The 20,596-nt window shown below is 43.8% G+C and overlaps 1 protein-coding gene across 1 annotated transcript in view; it reads right to left on the reverse strand.

Annotated features, from left to right (window-relative positions):
• The window catches only part of LOC130351935 (signal peptide, CUB and EGF-like domain-containing protein 1), a 40,389-nt gene extending 30,396 nt beyond the window's left edge, over positions 1 to 9,993 (reverse strand). Inside the window, exon 1 of the mRNA XM_056554942.1 lies at positions 9,737 to 9,993. Coding sequence (XP_056410917.1) covers positions 9,737 to 9,761 — 25 coding nt within the window. The 5' untranslated portion in view covers positions 9,762 to 9,993. The remainder of the gene's footprint in view (positions 1 to 9,736) is intronic.
• Between the last annotated feature and the right edge of the window lie 10,603 nt (positions 9,994 to 20,596).

Here is a 20,596-nt window from a genome sequence, read left to right on the forward strand (position 1 = left end):
AACGCCGCTGGTATTGCGCAGTAACCACCTGGCCGTGCCTCACCCTTGCGTTGCCGTGACTCCGCCTACGTGTGACATCACAGAACGCGCCGCGCATGCTACAGGGGAGGTCTGGAGAGGTGCATGTCCGTCCAACACTGTGTGGCGATATCGCTCGCATAGTGTAGGAGGAGTGGATCGGCAGAGAAACAAATTTGGGGGCCCCAAGCCAAATAGACATTGATGCCCCCTCCACCCCCTCCCCACCTTACCTATACAGGTAACCCCCTCCCCCCTAGTAGGCATGTAGTACCCCCAGATTAACCCCTTCCCCCCCAGTAGGCAGGTAATACCCCAGATTAACCCTGCCCCCCAGTAGGCAGGTAGTACCCCCCAGATTAATCCCCTCTCCCCCAGTAGGCAAGTTGTACCCCCAGTACCCCAGGAGGGGGGGTTAATCTGGGGGTACTACTTGCCTACTGGGGGGAGGGGTTAATCTGGGGGTACTACCTGCCTACTGGTGGGAGCGGGTTAATCTAGGGGTACTACCTGCCTACTGGGGGGAGGGGTTAATATGGGGGTACTACCTGCCTACTAGGGGGGAGGGTGTTAATCTGGGGGCCCCAGATTAACCCCCCTCCTCAGTAGGCAGGTAGTACCCTAGAATAGACCCCAAAACCCCCCCACCGGCTTGTACCGCTGTTGCTGCAGTTGCCGGGAATTCAGGGCAGAACCTTCCTCAGTCCCCAGATAAGGTCTTGCACAGCTCCATGTAACGCGCGGTAATGATGTTTACACACGTCACGCTCTGAGAATACCTAGGGCCGGCACATGAATTCTGGGAGTGTGATGTGAGCGAATGTCAATACGAGGCCGATGCACTTAACTGGGGGCGGGGACGTCCTGAGTTCCCGGCAACTACAGGTGAGCCGGGCACAAAAATAGGAGTCAGAGGCTGCGCGGCTTTAGTCTCTGCCCTCCCGCTCCAGGCTCTCGCACTGCTGGTCCGGCCGGCCGACAGGGCGAGCTGCCGAACCGGGATAGGGGCAGGAGGACGGCCCGGCACAACAAGCACCGGCTCTGCTCGGGGACCCAAGCAATTGCTTGGTTTGTCTGTCCTGTAGCGACGGGCCTGAACAAATGCACGGCAAGGCAGTGCAGCACGGAGGTGATAGAGCCTCAAGTCTGAGGTTTGATTAGGGTGTGCCCAGGCACACCCAGCACACCCCGTGCGCACGCCTAAGCCCCAGTAGTAAGGGGATTACATTAGGAGGATGTTTGTTACAGTGTGTCACCCCAGTAGTAAGTTGATTACATGAGGAGGTTTGTTACAGTGTGTCACCCCAGTAGTAAGGTGATTACATGTGGAGGGGGTTTGTTACAGTGTGGTGCCCCGGTAGTAAGGAGATTACATGAGGAGGAGGTTTGTTACAGTGTGTCACCTCAGTAGTAAGGAGATTACTTGGAGAGGAGGTTTGTTACAGTGTGTAACCCCAATAGTAAGGAGATTACATGAGGAGGAGGTTTTTTACAGTGTGTCACCACAGTAGTAAGGTGATTACATGAGGAGGGGGTTTGTTACAGTGTGTCACCCCAGTAGTAAGGAGATTACATGAGGAGGAGGAGGTTTGTTACAGTGTGTCACCCCAGTAGTAAGGAGATTACATGAGGAGGAGGAGGTTTGTTACAGTGTGTCACCCCAGTAGTAAGGTGATTACATGAGGAGGGGGTTTGTTACAGTGTGTCACAACAGTAGTAAGGAGATTACATGAGGAGGAGGAGGTTTGTTACAGTGTGTCACCCCAGTAGTAAGGAGATTACATGAGGAGGAGGAGGTTTGTTACAGTGTGTCACCCCAGTAGTAAGGTGATTACATGAGGAGGAAGTTTGTTACAATGTGTCACCCCAGTAGTAAGGAGATTACATGAGGAGGAGGTTTGTTACAGTGTGTCACCCCAGTAGTAATGAGATTACATGAGGAGGTTTGTTACAGTGTGTCACCCCATTAGTAAGGAGATTACATGAGGATGAGGTTTGTTACAGTGTGTCACCCCAGTAGTAAGGAGATTACATGAGGAGGGGGTTTGTTACAGTGTGTCACCCCAGTAGTAAGGAGATTACATGAGGAGGAGGTTTGTTACAGTATTAGTGTGGGGCATGTCAAAGGGCGGACCCAATAGGGCGGGGTCAAGGGGCAGCAAAATTAGCTTTCTCCTAGGGTGGCAGAAATCCTTGCACCAGTCCTGGTACTTTGCATGCTCCCAGCCCAACATCAGGGTAAAAGCTGTGCAATGCATAAGCATTAGACATGAGCGAATGTCCAGAAGTGTGAGCAGTGATACATACAGCATTGTAGTTTACCTTCGGCCAGCTGCACAAACTATAGGCATAGGATGCCATGGAAACTACGTACAGGAGCAGGGACTTAAAGGCAGGAGTCTCTGCTCCTGTACGCTCACCCAGTGGAAAAGCCAGCACCAGACTGACCCACCAGATGACTGGAGGATGTGGGCCCTATCGCATGCCTTGAGCTGTGCTGCAAACTCGCAAAAGGATGCGGGATAGGGGGCCCACCCAGGAAACCAGAACACATACACCTATTCTCCAGATGAGAGCAGTCGTCAACTGTGTGTGCGTTTTTAAGACACACACACTCAGTTTGGAGGCAAAACTTCATGAGAAAGAGAAATAGAGGAGCCACGGAGGAGTGGAGCACTGGGACACAGGAATCCTTGGGGGGGGGGGGGGGGGGTGGTTGGTGTTTCATGGGGTAACAGAGATGATTTTTTTAAATTAGGTTCTAACTATCTTATACAGGGGTAACTACTGAAGAGGGGTCTGACTACTATATAGGATGGGGGGGGGGGGGTAGCTACTAAAAAGGGACCTAACTACTAGATGGGGGGGGGGGCTAATTACCAAAGAGTTGCCTAACTACCATAAAAGGGCCAAACTACTATGAGAAGGAGGCGCTAACTACTATTTTGGGGGTGCCTAACTACCTAACTAGTGAGTGAGGATCTATCTACAATATGGGGGTTCTAACTACTCTATGAAGCACAAAGGGGGCAGTACACTGGGGGGTGTTTGTAAAGAGTTGAGGAGGTGCTAGAGCAAGGAGCCTAAAATGTTTGTCCAGCAGATCCTACAATATGTTGTGGCTGAAAAAGTCTTCATGGTGTTCTGAGCTGGATGAAGAAGAAAAGGAAAAGTGATTGACTCCGATCAGAGAAGACGTCACCTGTGAGCCACTGGAAGTAACTGTAATGACTTATACATTCAGCAGAGTCTATGTAGTACAGATATCTACCATCATATGGGCACTGTATGGAAGGTATATTGGTCTGTGTATAGTGCTTTTATTTAATAACAGAATGGTGGTCGTGGTGGGATGACATTATGTGGTAACAGTATAGTGGTTTTATATAGTCACAATGTGGTGGTTATGGTGTACCAGTATTATTTATCTCTTGTATATTGGTAATATTGGTCTCAGTATACTGAAATTGGTCAGTAACAGTATTATGTTAATATGTATGGCGATAATAATTGTTCCTTGTATAGTGATGTTATTTGGTAACCGCATGACTTATAAGTCTATATAGTATTACTAGAAAATTCACTTACAGTTATGTTGTCTTTGAGATATGTATATATATATATATATATATATATATTTTTTTTTTTTTTTTTTTTTTTTTTTATTATTATTATTATTATTTTATTATTTTTATTTATGGGTGAAAGAGAGAAAAACATTTTTTTATATACCCTAGCAATGTTGTTGTGTGGAATAGCAGTATTAAAAAATTGGAATAAAAAGCCATCAAAAAGTCTGAGCAATGGCAAAATGGTATCAATAAAAACAACAAATTATGGATTATGGCACAAAAATTTGCCCCCATACAGCTACGTAGACAGAAAAGTAAAAAAAAAAAAATGGTACGGGGTCAGAAAATTGCAACTTAAATATTTGTTTGTTTGTTTGTTTTTTTCTATTTTGTTTCCAAAGTAGTAAAACATGACGATAATCTGAGGAATACAGATAACACTTTACAGCACAGTAAGCGGCATAAAAACTATTTGTTTCTTACAATTCCACCTCACAATTTTTGGGGGGGCAGTTTTGCAGTATATTTTATGGTACATTTACATTATTCTCACAAAAAAAGCAAAAAAAAACAACAAAAAAAAAAAAACGCATATGGCCCTGTATGCTAAAGTTTTGCAAACAACATAGCTCAGGGGGCTACGCTTTTTAAGCAGCTCCCTTTATTTTCAATAAGAGTTACGCAAATTGTGTAAAACCCGCCATCTAGGTCGGAGCAAACAGATCAGAGATGATTGGGAAGTCGTATTTTAGGTTTGTGGACAATTCCCTCTAAACATAGATATTTAAATGGAAATAAATATATGGATTGAGTTTTATTAACTTCTAAGTAATTGTTGCAATTCCTATCAAAGCCAACAGATGAAGGCCCAGGCTTCTTTAATGAATTCTGCCCTATAATTTGAGGAACAATGGCGGCTGTATCACTCTATATTGGGTTATTGTTCTTGTCCATGAACTATGAAGATACAATGAGGGATCTCACCCAAGGCCAATGATGAGCGCCCTGCAATCTGCATGGAATGTTGTCTCGCCTGTAATAATGGTGTCTTGGTTATATGGGCCCCAAATAATAATCCTATGTTAACTCCTGAAGGACTGGCCTGTTTTAGGTCATCGATGTAGCCATGTGATGACTTCTCTTTTTGCAGGTCTGCTATCGTTTTTGGAATTTTTTTTACAACACTTGATGTGCAGTATAAATACGGACTGTATAATGCTTTAGAATAATGCGAATTATGATGCTTGTTGCCGGTCAGTGTTAGAACTGTCCACCTAGGAGCAGAATTCTCCCTCGGGGAAGTCATAGGGGGGTATTGAGGGGTTGGGGGTCAGGGGACCTCAGTGTGGGATCTACATATATCAGATATTTATGGCTCATCTTGTAGTTAGATAGGAATAACACTTTAAAGCCAAAATATCACCAGCTGTCCATAGACTGTGTTTAGTATTGATGCATTCACTTCAAAGTGGATGAGCTGTAATACCAGACACAACCTATGGACAAAAATGGCGCTGTTTCTTCCACACAAAAAAACTAAACGCACCATTTTACCTCAATCCTGAGAATGCTTTTAGTAGACAATTAAAAGGGGAATTCTGAGTTAAATTTCTTATCCATTATCCATGTTATAGGGGATAAGTGTTAGATTGCAGGTGTAAGCAGTCGTCAGTAGGTTTCCTCCGCTACGCAACTTTATTTTGCAGGTAGGAGATGGGTACTGGGACACTGCAGTTGCATCCACTTTGTTTCAGTGCAAACAGTTGTAGGATCTGGAAACACAGATCAAAGAAGGAGGGGGAGATTTATTAAAACCTGTGCAGAGGAAAATTTGCCCAGTTGCCCATAGCAACCAATCAGATTGCTTCTTTCATTTTTCAGAGGCCTTTCTAAAAATGAAAGAAGCACGCTGATTGGTTGCTATGGGCAACTTGGCAACTTCTCCTTTGCACAGGTTTTGATAAATCTACCCTGGAATATCTACTAGCCAGAGGAGAAGAAAGCTGAACAAGGGCCCCTCTTCTAACACTAATCTCTTTATTACCCTACGGTCAGAGTTGGTGCTGTGTGGTTCAACATGTCACAGAAGTTCTTCAGCGTACACCTGCACATAAGGTATTGTGTCGCTAGACGGTGAATAAAGAACAAGTATCTGCACCACAGTAAGCCAACCTGTGTAGGCCCCTCACGATAGAGAGCATCTGGGTGGACTGTTTGTGTTACCTATCTGCAACTGCATTTTTATACACAGTGAGGGTGGGGGAGGGGGCATTTATCATTGTGAAGCATTTTTCAACACTTTTGCTTTTTTTGTGTGCTAGTAATATGTAGGAGCACCAAATTTATTAAAATGGTTGAAGAGTATTTGATAAATTTTATGTAGGTCACATTTTCTGAAATGTCACTCTAAAAAGCTAAGCGAAGTCTGGGCTGCTGTCGTTTAGAGACTTTTTGGTGGCTTTGCACCTTTTTCTTGTGCCTTTTCACAAAAAGGCACAGGGGGAGATTTATCAAAACCTGCCCAGAGGAAAAGTTGCTGAGTTGCCCATAGCAACCAATCAGATCGCTTCTTTCATTTTTCACAGGTTTATTTAAAAATGAAAGAAGCGATCTGATTGGTTGCTATGGGCAACTCAGCAACTTTTCCTCTAGACAGGTTTTGATAAATCTCCCCCCACAGTTCATAAAACCCTTCCATATCATGTGTATTGCCAAAATCTGTGAATTACAACTCAAAGTCAGCAGAAATGTGTAAACCAAAAAGCGCAAAAAAAAAAAAAAAAAAAGGACACTTGCGCCAAATATAGACAGAAAAAAAAGGGTAAACACATGATTAATGCCGGCCAGTATATCTGGTAGTAATGCGACTTTAAAAGGGACAGTGACCAAGTAACTGGCCCTGATTTACTATTGTAAAGCCGCCATGTTTTGTCAGGTTGTGCGCCAGATTCTGTCTGCTCCAGAACAGAGAAAAACCCGACCAACTCTCCATTTTACTGAGAAGAAAAAAAAAAAAAAAGGGGGCACGGCCTACGGCTAAAGGGGCGTTTTTTTTTTAAATATCCCAACATATTTACTCAGGTTTCCACAGAAAATGTAGTGGATCTGAGCTGAGGAAAACCCGACGGATCAGAACATGTGTAAAAAAAAAAAAAAAAAAAAAAAAAAACGGAAAATGTAGGGAAACATTAGTCAATAGAGTGAAAAATATCTGTTTGGAACCTGTGAGGAGGAAAAGGTGCTCAGTTGCCCATAGCAACCAATCAGATCGCTTCTTTCATTTCTGAGAAGCCCTTTTACAAAAAGGAAAGAAGCAATCTGATTGGTTGCTATGGGCAACTGTTTTTTTTCCTCCTCACAGGTATTGATAAATCTCTCTCTCCCCCCCCCCCCCCACACTACGTTTACTAAAGTTTAAAGTTGTCTCGACGTTACACAAATGTCCGGATTTCTCATTCCCGGACCCCTCACCAAGAAAATGATTTTATTTGGTAAAAGAGTGCTTAGCCTCACAGGGGGTCAACAGTATAAAACAGTGTTTCCCATCCAGGGTGCCTCCAGCTGTAGCAAAACTACAACTCCCAGCATGCCCGGACAGCCGTTGGCTGTCCGGGCATGCTGGGAGTTGTAGTTTTGCAACAGCTGGGGGCACCGGGTTATAAAGAACACTTTGTCACGTGACTGCTATGTTTACTGACTGATCACTTAAGACGCAAACTGATAAACTGATCTGTTATACACTGCTCAAAAAAATAAAGGGAACACTTAAACAACACAATGTAACTCCAAGTCAATGACACTTCTGTGAAATCACACTGTCCAATCAGGAAGACACACTGATTGACAATCAATTTCACATGCTGTTGTGCAAATGGAACAGACAACAGGTGGAAATTATAGGCAATTAGCAAGACACCCCCAATAAAGGAGTGGTTCTGCAGGTGGTGACCACAGACCACTTCTCAGTTCCTATGCTTCCTGGCTGATGTTTTGGTCACTTTTGAATGCTGGCGGTGCTTTCACTCTAGTGGTAGCATGAGACGGAGTCTACAACCCAGACAAGTGGCTCAGGAAGTGCAGCTCATCCAGGATGGCACAACAATGCGAGCTGTGACAAGAAGGTTTGCTGTGTCTGTCAGCGTAGTGTCCAGAGCATGGAGGCGCTACCAGGAGACATGGAGGCCATAGGAAGGCAACAATACAACAGTAGGACCGCTACCTTTGCCTTTGTGCAAGGAGGAGCACTGCCAGAGCGCTGCAAAATGACCTCCAGCAGGCCACAAATGTGCATGTGTCCACTCAAACGGTCAGAAACAGACTCCATGACGGTGGTATGAGGGCCCAACGTCCACAGGTGGGGGTTGTGCTTACAGCCCAACACCGTGCAGGACGTTGGCATTTGCCAGAGAACACCAAGATTAACAAATTCGCCACTGGCGCCCTGTGCTCTTCATAGATGAAAGCAGGTTCACACTGAGCACATGTGACAGACGTGACAGAGTCTGGAGACGCCGTAGAGAACATTCTGCTGCCTGCAACATCCTCCAGCGTGACCGGTTTGGTGGTGGGTCAGTCATGGTGTGGGGTGGCATTTCTATGGGGGGGCCGCACAGCCCTCCATGTGCTTGCCAGAGGTAGCCTGATGCCATTAGGCACCTAGATGAGATCCTCAGACCCCTTGTGAGACCATATGCTGGTGCGGTTGGCCCTGGGTTCCTCCTAATGCAAGACAATGCTAGACCTCATGTTGCTGGAGTGTGTCAGCAGTTCCTGCAAGAGGAAGGCATTGATGCTATGGACTGACCCGCCCGTTCCCCAGACCTGAATCCGATTGAGCACATCTGGGACATCATGTCTCGCTCCATCTACCAATGCCATGTTGCACCACAGACTGTCCAGGAGTTGGCGGATGCTTTAGTCTGGGAGGACATCCCTCAGGACACCATCCGCCACCTCATCAGGAGCATGCCCAGGCATTGTAGGGAGGTCATACGGGCACGTGGAGGCCAAACACACTACTGAGCCTCATTGTGACTTGTTTTAAGGACATTACATAAAGTTGGATCAGCATGTAGTGCGGTTTTCCACTGTGATTTTGAGTGTGACTCCATATCCAGACCTCCATGGGTTGATACATTTGATTTCCATTGATAATGTTTGTGTGATTTTGTTGTCAGCGCATTCAACTATGTAAAGACAAAAGTATTTCACACGATTAGTTCATTCAGATCTAGGATGTGTTATCTTAGAGTTCCCTTTATTTTTTGAGCAGTGTAGTTCTACCCTGCCAGTATGCGCCCGGTTAATAAAGTGTAACATTGGCGTGGAAATGGATTATTGCTTCTTCGGAGAGAATGAATGGTGCTCTTTAAAATTATCTTTATGACTCCATTAATTCCAGCAATGAACCTTCTGAGCAGCCGTCCTACCCATGATTGATATCAGCTGAAGGATATTGATGTACCGTGCATAACTTACATTTAGTGCTTTGTCCTTCCAGACGGTATCAGCCATATCATTAAAACCACCTGCCTAGAACTGTGCCAGTCCCTCTTGTGCTACCAAAACAGGACTACACGAGACCTCAGGAAGGTGTCCTGTGGTATCTACTGATGTTAGCAGCAGATCCTAAAAGTCCTGGAGGTTGTGAGGTGCGGCCTCTGTGGATCCATCTTGTTTTTCCAGCACTTCCCACTGTCTGAAGGGGCGCAGACCATCATAGTGTAGGTACAGGGGCCCATCCAGTACAGGTATATGTTCGCTATTCGGGAATCAGGGACACTTGCCAAGGATCCCCAGGTGCATGAGCACCACTTTCAACTGTATGTGTTAGCTACCTGGCTACCAACCTATCTACATAGCTGGCTAGCTACTTAGTTACCTTCCTAGCTACCTACCTACATAGCTGCTTACCTACATCGCTATATTAAAAGAAGGTTGCAGCACTCTTGGTCAAAAAATGGAGGCTCTTAGTGCACTTGTTAATCAAAACGTGTCTCCATCCACCTACATACCTACCTACTTACCTACCTACTTACCTAGCTACCTGGTTACCTACCTAGCTAACTGTTTACCTTGCTATCTAACTGGCTACCTACCTACAAAGCTAGCTACCTACCAACATATTAATCGGGGGATCCATCTACCTATCTGCCTGGAAGAAGTCATCATGATGGTCTGAGGCGGATGGAGAAGAAAAAGACGATGTATGGAGAAGAGAAAAAAAAAACCTCAGAAAAAATGTCAATTGTGAATCACTTGATTTAACTGTATGGGAAGGGGGCGGGAGCGCAGATACAGCACCTCACCAGGGGTGCCGAGGGCACTAGGTACGCCTTGGCCCTTAGATGCTTGACTAGATTGAGATCTGGTGAATATGAAGGCCAAACCAGCACCTTAACCCCTTCCCACTATAGGACATATGCATACGTCCTGACGATCTCCTGCTCTGCTGAGCGCAGCTCAGGAAATCAGCGTCGGGACTCGTCTGTCAATCACAGCCGGGGTCCCGCCGCAGCTGCCGGGGCCAGGATCGCACCAGCAGCATTAACCCCATAGATGCCGTTATCAATCCTGATCATGGCATCTATGGTGTTGACAGGGGGAGGGTTGGTTGCTATGGCAGCAGGAGGCTAAATCATGTCTGCCTGCTACGGAAGCCTATCAGATCCAGCCAGATCAGACAGCAGCAGATCAGATCATACTGTGCTGCAGTACAAATGTATTGCAGCATAGTATAACCTGAAAAAATAATAATAATAAAAGGTTCTTCAATAAAAGTATTTAAAAAATATATATAAATAAATAAATATATAAATGCCCCTTTCCCAATAAAAGCCCTGTATTATAATAATAAAAAAAAGAACACAAAACATATACATACTAGGTACTGCCATGTCCATAATGATGTGTACTATAAAGCTATAATGTAAATTACCCCGCACGGTGAATGCCGTAAAAAAAAAAAAAGAAAAAAGCGCAAAATTCCCCAATTTTGGTGCAAAAGTGTAATAAAAAAATATCAAAAGGTAGCATATATCGCAAAAAATGATGCCAAAGAGGCGGTTTCCTTCCCCGATGAAGGAAACCGCCTTTGTTTCCATTTTAAAGGCCGGCCGGGGCGTTCTCCCGTCACCTCTCACAACATTGGACACAGACTTTTCCTTTGGACTTAGCAGCATCTGAACAACTATCGCATAGGAAACGCATGGAAATCGCAGGTACAATTATACCTACAAAGGAACGATAAACTGGTATTCACTACAGTGGCCTACATAACACATAAGATTTTGTTTTCCCATTTCCCTTTCTGTTCAGCCACTTGCGCAAATGCGATATTACGGTATAGACAAGTATATAGTGCCTTCTTTTATTGTATATAGTTTTTATGTACATATGTTATCAGCATCTATTAGCCACACAAATGTACAATACGGAACTTTCTATTTCTTAGGCTAGGTTCAGACTACGGAATTTCCGCCTGCAATTTCAAAGCGAAATTGCAGGCGGAAATTCCGTAGTCTGAACCTAGCCTAAGAAATAGAAAGTTCCGTATTGTACATTTGTGTGGCTAATAGATGCTGATAACATTCCGCTTGCTAAAATGTATACTATAGTGAATGGTTTTCCGTTCACAAATTCACACTTCGGAATTTGTGAAGCGGAATTTGTGAATGGAAAATCCGCTTGGAAGAGCGGAAGCCTTGGAAGCCTTTCTTCAGGCGGTAATCCGTGCGGAACACATTGCTGTCTATTGGAGGCTGCAGTGTCCGCGCGGTCCTAGCGCCCACTGATTCAGTCAGCACTGGCCGCACTCGGAATCTCCGGGAGGAAATTTTCTGCCCGGAGATTCCGTAGTGTGAACCTTGCCTTATCCACAACCCCTATTTAAAGTCCATACACTGCTCCTGTGAACTTCTGTATTGCTAATACCTGGCACTCTCCTATACAGATATACAAGTATGCATTTATTTTAAATTACGCTGTGTCTCTTAAAAGTCCCATATAATGCTTACTGTTCCATATCTATCAATTACTTTTTATAGTTGTGTATGACATACAGGAATTCATATTTTCAGTATAGCAGCTTGGTTGGGCACATCCATACATTACCAGATCCATTTTTAGCGCTATTGTTAATTTAGATTTGTAAATTACTTTTATTAAAAATGTTTAATCCTTCCAGTACTTATTAGCTGCTGTATACTACGGAAGTTCTTTTCTTTTTGAATTTCCTTTCTGTCTGACCACAGTGCTCTCTGCTGACACCTCTGTCCATGTCAGGAATTGTCCAGAGCAGGAGAGGTTTGCTATGGGGATTTGGACAGTTCCTGACATGGACAGAGGTGTCAGCAGAGACCACTGAGGTCAGACAAAAAAGAAATTCAAAAAGAAAATAACTTCCTCTGTAGTATAGAGCAGCTGATAAGTACTGGAAGGATTAAGATTTTTAAATAGAAGGAGCTTCCAAATCTGTTTAATTTTCTGGCATCAGTTCATTTAAAAAAAAAAATAAATTCCACTGAAGTACCCCTTTAATCTCTTTAAGTTCCTCATTCCTGATACATTTTTGCAGTATGACCGGGATATTATTCTTCTGAGATAGGCGACTGCTATGAATAAAGGGTGGGACTTTACTATGTTTAGGTAGGTTGTACATGTCACTGTAACATCCACATGATTCCAGGATCCAAGTAGAGATGAGCGAACTTACAGTAAATTCGATTCGTCACAAACTTCTCGGCTCGGCAGTTGATGGCTTTTTCTGCATAAATTTGTTCAGCCTTCAGGTGCTCCGGTGGGCTGGAAGGTGTGGATACAGTCCTAGGAAAGAGTCTCCTAGGACTGTATCCACCTTTTCCAGCCCACCGGAGCACCTGAAAGCTGAACTAATTTATGCAGGAAAAGTCATCAACTGCCGAGCCGAGAAGTTCGTGACGAATCAAATTTACTGTAAGTTCGCTCATCTCTAGACCCAAGGTTTTCCAGCAGAACATGATCCATCATCACACTGGTCCCGCTGGTTTGTATTCGTCCCTTAGTATTGAGCAACACAAACCAAAGATAATAAGGAATAAGTGTATAGCAAAGATCATATGTCACTTGTGTGGGAAGAAGATCCACCGCTCTACTGCATATATTACATTTCATGGTTTCTTACTTCGTTTCCTTCTAGAAAAGTCACATTCATTTAAGAATAAAGCAACGTCAGCCTAGAGATAGAGGGAAAACTTTCTTAGAAACTATTTTAGTAACACAACCCCCATACCCCGTGTGCACTTCATAAAGTTGTCTACGCTCTAAGACCTTCATATGAATATTAAGTATAATGAGAAAAACGGATTTAACCATCATTCAAACTCAATTATCCGGTGGTATGCCGCCACGTGTCCGTCCATGCGATCATATCTTACATAAAGGGTTCTGACTAGAAAGGAATATTTAGAACTTAGGTCATAAGCATGGTTAAAGGAGAACTCTGCCCCTAGACATCTTATCCCCTATCCAAAGGATAGGTAATAAAAAGATCTCCTTGCTGCACCCGGCGTTCGTTTAGAGTGTCAGGTGTTGCGCCGGAGGCTCGTGATGTCCTGGCCACACACCCTCAATGCAAGTCTATGGGAGGGGGCATGATGGGCATAACCGTGACTTCACAAGCCTCCGCCCCGCATCACCAGTCATCCAGCACGGAGCGAAGTCCACTCCGTGCACCGGATGTCTGGGGTGCCGCAGCCGAGATTGCAGGGGTCCCCAACGGTGGGACCCCCACAATCAGACATTCTATCCCCTATCCTTTGGATAAGATGTCTAGGGGCGGAGTACCCCTTTAACTCAAGAAGTTTAAAGGGGTACTCCGGTGAAAACCTTTTTTTTCTTTTAAATCAACTGGTGGCAGAAAGTTAAACATATTTGTAAATTACTTCTATTAAAAAAAATCTTAATCCTTCCTTTACTTATTAGCTGCTGAATACTACAGAGGAAATTCTTTTCTTTTTGGAATGCTCTCTGATGACATCACGAGCACAGTTCTCTCTTCTGACATTATTATAACAATAATGTTTTATTTATTGTTGTCCTTAGTGGGATTTGAACCCAAGTCCCCAGCACTGCAAGGCAGCAGTGCTAACCACTGAGCCACCATGCTGCCCTTAGCATACATCTGCTATGCACGGTTGCTAAAATAGACAGAGATGTCAGCAGAGAGCACTGTGCTCGTGATGTCATCAGTGTTCCAAAAATAAAGGAATTTCCTCTGTAGCATTCAGCAGCTCATAAGTACTGGAAGGATTAAGATTTTTTTAATAGAAGTAATTTACAAATATGTTTAACTTTCTGCCACCAGTTGATTTAAAAGAAAAAAGGTTTTCACCGGAGTACCCCTTTAAACGTTTTCCTTTGAAGGTATATTTAAGGTATGCAACCTGCTAAAGGGGGCTTCATAGATGTCCTGGCACCCGAGGCTTGTGACCTCTCTAATATGCTTCCTTCTCACACTTGCGCTAATGCTGCTAGTGAAGTTAGATACAGTCCAGGTTAAACTCTATTATGGAGGGCCTACACAGGTTGGTTCTTTATGATGCACTTATGGCTTGTGGCACAATTCCCTATTGCAAGTAGTACACTAAAGTAGCACTAACTCTGGCTGCAAGCCAACAAAGAGATTAGCTTAGGCAAAAGAGTCTTTGTTCAGTTGTTACTCACTTCTGACTAGTCAGTCCTCCTTCTGATGAAGTGTTAAGGCAGTGTACCCATGATAGCATGTGCAGCAGAAATACTCCAGAAACAAGTGTAACTTGCCAATTCTGTGCAGAATCCATTCAGTATTTTTCTGACAGAAAGTCTCACTTACACAGGCAGAAAGTCTCAAGATGGGTCTTTAGCACTTTAGTGTTGCTATTAAAGATGTATACATAGTCCAGTTGGGTAATTCTGTAGTTAGCAGGGCCTACACAGGCTGGTTCACAGTTAAGTGCTGCACGATACCCTATCACAGGCAGTACACTAAAAACAAGCAACGCAGCACTAACGCTGGCTGGAGGCCCACAAAGAGTTAATTGTTTGCAGAAAAGTCATTGCTCAGCTATTCCTTCTTCTGATTAGACAATTTTCTCTCTCGGAATAGGAACGGGATTTTGGAGATGATTGGCCACTCACCGTAGACTGGAGACAGTCTCAAAAGGGGTATTCTGGGAAAAACTTTTTTTTTTTATATATAATCCACTGGCTCCAGAAAGTTAACCAGATTTGTAAATTACTTCTATTAAAAAATCTTAATACTTTCAATAATTATCAGCTGCTGTAGTTGAGTTGTTTTTTTCTGTCTGGCAACAGTGCTCTCTGCTGACATCTCTGCTTGTCTCGGGAACTGCAGAGAGCAGAAGAGGTTAGCTATGGGGATTTGCTTCTAAACTGGGTGGTTCCCGGGACACGTGTCATCAGAGAGCACTTAGACAGAAAAGAACAACTCAACTTCATAAGCTCATAAGTATTGAAAGGATTAAGATTTTTTAATAGAAGTAATTTACAAATCTGGTTAACTTTCTGGAGCCAGTTGATATATATATATATATATATAAAACGTTTTTTCCTGGAATACCCCTTTAAGTAAACCTCCTGAACACAACACAGTGCTGTGATCACCATGATTCAACCAAGATCTAACTAAGGTTGGACTCTAGCACAGTGTTTCCCAACCAGGGTGCCTCCAGCTTTTGCAAAATTAAAACCCAGACAGCAACTAGAACTATGGGAGACGTGTTTGATTGAGACTTTTTACACGTCTATAATTGCAGGTAGTAAAGATGGAACTGGCAGGTACATTTTATTATTATTGTTGTTTGGGCTTAATAAAACAGGCTGGCACTGGTCTGTCACGTGACACTGGCATGTTGGGTGACTTCCCGCTGGGGACTCTGTAGCTTTGGGAACAGCTTCCCTTCATCAATCTCCATGGGGAGGGGTATATGAGGCTATTTAAGACACTCATGTGTGAATGTCCGCCGTGTGCACAGCCCAGCAGAATCCTATTGAAGACAATGGGACCCTGCTGTCGCGGAAGCTCACTGCGGAATTCTGCATGAAAATTCTGCCATGTAAACAGTCTAAGGATAGGTTCACACTACAGAATTGCAGGCAGAAATTCTGCTTACTAAAATGTACTGTATAGTGAATGGGTTTTCCGTTCACCAATTTACACTTTTACTTACATTTCTGAAGCAGAATTTGTGAACTGAAAAATCAGCTTTAAAAAAATCCGGCTGAAGAATGGCGTTGCTCATTCTTCAGCCGGATCTACTCACGGAACACATTGAAGTCTATTGGGGACTGGAATGTCCACATAGTCCTAGCACCGACTGATTCATTCAGCACTGGCCACACTTGGAAACCGTTTGAGATCGCGGGGGAGCCTAGGGCCCCGTTCACACTACGGAATTCTCACGGCTGAATTCCGCGAGCGAGGTTGTGCCTGGCGGCCGCCGCCGAAGGTGCTTCTGCGCTAGGGCCGCGGGGGACTTAGCCGTCACCATTGATGGCTATGCAGTGCTCGAGGAATCCGCGCAAAGAATGAACATGTTCTTTCTTTGCGCGGAACAATTTCAGCGGCGGAATTGTCCGCCGCGGAAATTCCGCAGTGTGAACGGGTCTCACAGAGACCCCTTCACACTAATGTTAAGTTCACACCTGCGGAATTCCGCGAGAATTCCGTAGTGTGAATGCACCTAAACGTGTGGTAAGGCTATGCTTACACGGCAGAATTTCTGCAGTAAATTCTGCAGAAATTAAATTCCCATTCACTTCATTGGAATTCCTGCAGCGGAAATTCTGCTGTGTGAATGGGACAGCGGAATCTCATCGAAGTGTAGTGGCTATAAATTCATACAAATATGTTTTGCTGGTGCCAGTAAAAAAAAATAAAAAAAAATAAATAAATAAAAAAAAAACACACAACAACAACTTACCTACCGCCAGGTTCCCTGCGGCAACCATTCGTCTCCTTCTGGTTTTCCATTGTGCCCAGTGATTGGCTGAGGAGGCAGGTCCTGCACTGAGCGCTCATTTTAGAAGCAGGAAGAAGACAGAAGCATCAGGGGATCATCAGAAGGAGAACAGCACGAGTTATAGGGGTCCAGGGATGAGTTAGGTTATTAAACTATTTTTTATGGGCCTCAGCAACGTAATTTTTTCCCCAAAGGCCAGAATACCCCAGGAAGGCCGACTATTGAGTAAATGAATGGTCCCAGAAAGTTGTTCCCGATAACTGACCCATGTAAAAAAGAAAAAAAAAAAAAACTTGTCAGCTGATTGGATCTTTTGTGCAGCCTTTAAATTATTGATATAGGCCGCAAATAGAAGTGCGTAAACATGTGATGAACGATGATGAATTTAAAGGGCTGCGTGAACAGGCCACATGATCGATTGTGTCTTATGAAGGGTCAGCAGACTGGCAGACTTAAAAGGGGTACTCCACCGCTCAGCGTTTGGAACAAACTGTTCCGAACGCTGGAGCCGGCAGCTCTTGATATCATAGCTCCGCCCCCTCATGACATCACACCCTGCCCCCTCAATGCAAGTCTATGGGAGGGGGCGTGACATCCATCACGCCCCCTCCCATAGACTTGCATTGAGGGGGCAGGGTGACATGTCATGAAGGGGCAGGGCCATGACGTCACGAAATCCCGGCGCCAGCTCCAGCATTTGAAATAGTTTGTTCCAAACGCTGAGCAGCGGAGTACCCCTTTTAAGTCTGCCAGGAGTGGCCGGCTGTCACTATGGCCACATACTGAAGAGCAATACTGCAAGATTCTACATATAATCCATCATTGGGAATCTTTTCTTTAGCCGTTTTACACCAATACATATGAACATTCATTGTTCCGGTTATTTATATCCCATGATAAGCCTAAAAATGACCATTGTAGACCGGTCAGCTGAGTGACATCTCCTTTTATGAACATAATATCCCTCTTGCTGCAAGTCACATTTACACGGCCGACACTGCAGAGAAGCTGACACAGAACGGCATTCATCGAATAATAATTCGGATCACAGGACTGGCTGCAGCAATGTGATTGTTCTTTACACTTAAAGGGGAACTCCACCCATAATGCATCACTTCACTACAACTCTGGTTCTTACGTCGGCCACTATGTGACAAATTAACATGAACTTTCCTTCACCCCGGGGCAAATCTATGGTTCAGCTAGAGCAGTTTGCCCTGTCTATTTCGGGGACAGTTACACCCCCATACACTGTTATGCATCATGAAGGGGTTAATAAACAAATACATCAGTCACGGTAAGGTTAATGGTGTATAGAGAGCCAAGCTGGCCCAATACGTCAACCTGCAGGAGACCACGAAAGATTAATACAGAACACTCATGTGTATTTGCTACAGATGTATCATCTAGAATTTTTTTTTTATTATAGCCAGATATTGAAAATGTTTTATTTTTCCTCATCTGTTTCTATTTTTTGATTGTAATTTAAAAATGTTTATTTTCTTGTAAATTTTTTAGAGATATGCTTTATACCAGGCATGGACATAAACAACAATGGACAGGAACTGTCCCAAGCAGACGCAGTGCAGAAGTTTCTGGGCATGCCCTGTGACCTTTGCAGAGATTATTCTACAGTAAGGAGGGGTGGGGTTGATCTCAGCTGTGAATGGTGGTGAAGCCAGTGTTACCTTTTCTTTAAATAATAGTGATAGGGATGACCCTTATGTTTCTGATGACTGATCAATATATTAATATGCCATTGCTGATACTGGAAAAATCTATTTGTTACCTACTCCTTAACCCATATACATCAGCTTGCAATCTACTCGTAACGAAGATGGAGGCCTTGCGCTGACACCAGCACATCTGAGATAAGGAGTAAAAGACAAAATATCTGACAGAGAACTCTGGAATTTCCCAGTAGAGGAACTTCTGCCAAGAAATTAATGGACGCTAGATATGCTAACATATACAGACGCAATAATCAAACAACCAATAAATGTAACATGCTGATTTTAACATCATAACTAACCCTCCTCTTTCTGAAATGTAAAAACTAAATGTACTTCCTGGATTTAAATATAACTCACTCTGGAAAACTCTCAATGAGAACTCCTTCTGGGAACAGCTGAGTTTCCTGCTGAGAAAGTTCTACCAACATCTTGTCTGGTGAATATTTCTTGTGTCGACACAATCAGCAGTATATAGCAGCACAGTCAGTTCCATTTGAAAGCCTCACCTCAAGCCATCCTAAACAGTATCACCTTTCAATATACTCCTGAGATCAAAGGCATTACTGGGAAGTGATCTGTGCAGCACAGGCAGTCTCCACTTAGTTTTAGGCCTAGTGGCTACAATAAATAAAAAATCTATAAAGTCTAGAGATCGTCAAACTGTAATATGGAAGGTGAAAAACATGCTCAACGAAAACTTGCTTTAAATAATAGGACGTTTTTTGGTGACACGTTCTCTTTAATAGGTCAGAAATAAGAGTGGAGGATGTGCTAGAGACCCATTAAAGTCAATGAATGGCAACAAAATCTGTTAGGGAAGTTCCTGCAGCTGATTACGTACTCATGAATGTACCTTTAAAGGTGCATTCACAGGCTAGTAGCGAGTTTCCCGCTGCGAGTTACGCTACCATTGATAGTCTGCAATAGTGTCAGATTTGCGGACTATCTATCGACCCATTCAAATCAATGGTAGCGTAACCCACTGCTAGTAATAGCGTATGAACACACCCTTAGGGTATGTTCAGACGGTTACATCTAGAGATGAGCGAACTCACAGTAAATTCGATTCGTCACGAACGTCTCAGCTCGGCCGTTGATGACTTTTCCTGCATAAATTAGTTCAGCTTTCAGGTGCTCCCATAGGCTGGAAAAGGTGGATACAGTCCTAGGAGACTTTCCTAGGACTGTATCCACCTTTTCCAGCCCACCGGAAAGCTGAACTAATTTATGCAGGAAAAGTCATCAACTGCCGAGCCGAGAAGTTCCTGACAAATCGAATTTACTGTAAGTTCGCTCATCTCTAGATCAGACATCTTATCCCCTATCCTTTGAATAGGAGATAAGATGTTTGGGGCCAGAGTACCAAGTAAAGAGTTAATGTAATTTGCACAAACATCTAACAACCACATCACATGTCAATTTTAGAGCACTGGTCTCAGTCCTCAGAGCTGATGGGTTCTAAGCTGGGTGAAGGGTGGCACTCCGGGCCAGGTATCCGATCCAAATGATGTGCTCCAATATAGTTTATGGAGCACATCAGTCGGATAAGGCCAGTTCACATTGCAGAAAATTTGCAGAATGTCTGCCCAGAAAACATGAGCAGACATTTTTGCAAATAGCATGTTCCAGCTGACAATAGAACAGCATGGAAATGTGCCATCGACTTAGACGGAAGAGTAAACGTGTTCATTAGAGATGAGCGAACTTACAGTAAATTCGATTCGTCACGAACTTCTCAGCTCGGCAGTTGATGACTTTTCCTGCAGAAATTAGTTCAGCTTTCAGGTGCTCCGGTGGATACAGTCCTAGGAGACTCTTTCCTAGGAATGTATCCGCCTTTTCCAGCCCACCGGAGCACCGGAAAGCTGAACTAATTTACACAGGAAAAGTCATCAACTGCCGAGCCGAGAAGTTTGTGACGAATCGAATTTACTGTAAGTTCACTCATCTCTAGTGTTCATTCTTTCAGCAAACATCGGAATATGAATTTATCTTCTGCAGCAATTCTGCAGTGTGCACGGTGCAGCAGAATCCCACAGAAAACAATGGCACTCTGCTGCAACGGAACTGTCCATGAATTCTCCTCCGACTGATTCTGCTTGGAAATTTAATCGTAGAGACTTACCTATAAGTTACCATGTGCCTTGCTATACCTCCTGATTCAGTGGGTCAGATGGCTGAGAGCTGGAGTAAGCTAAACTTTTGACTGAACAAATAACATTAACACTTAAAGGGGTACCCTGGTGGAATTTTTTTAAATAAACTAGTGCCAGAA

The sequence above is a fragment of the Hyla sarda genome, chromosome 1, assembly GCF_029499605.1.
Source record: "Hyla sarda isolate aHylSar1 chromosome 1, aHylSar1.hap1, whole genome shotgun sequence".
Classification (NCBI taxonomy): domain Eukaryota; kingdom Metazoa; phylum Chordata; class Amphibia; order Anura; family Hylidae; genus Hyla; species Hyla sarda.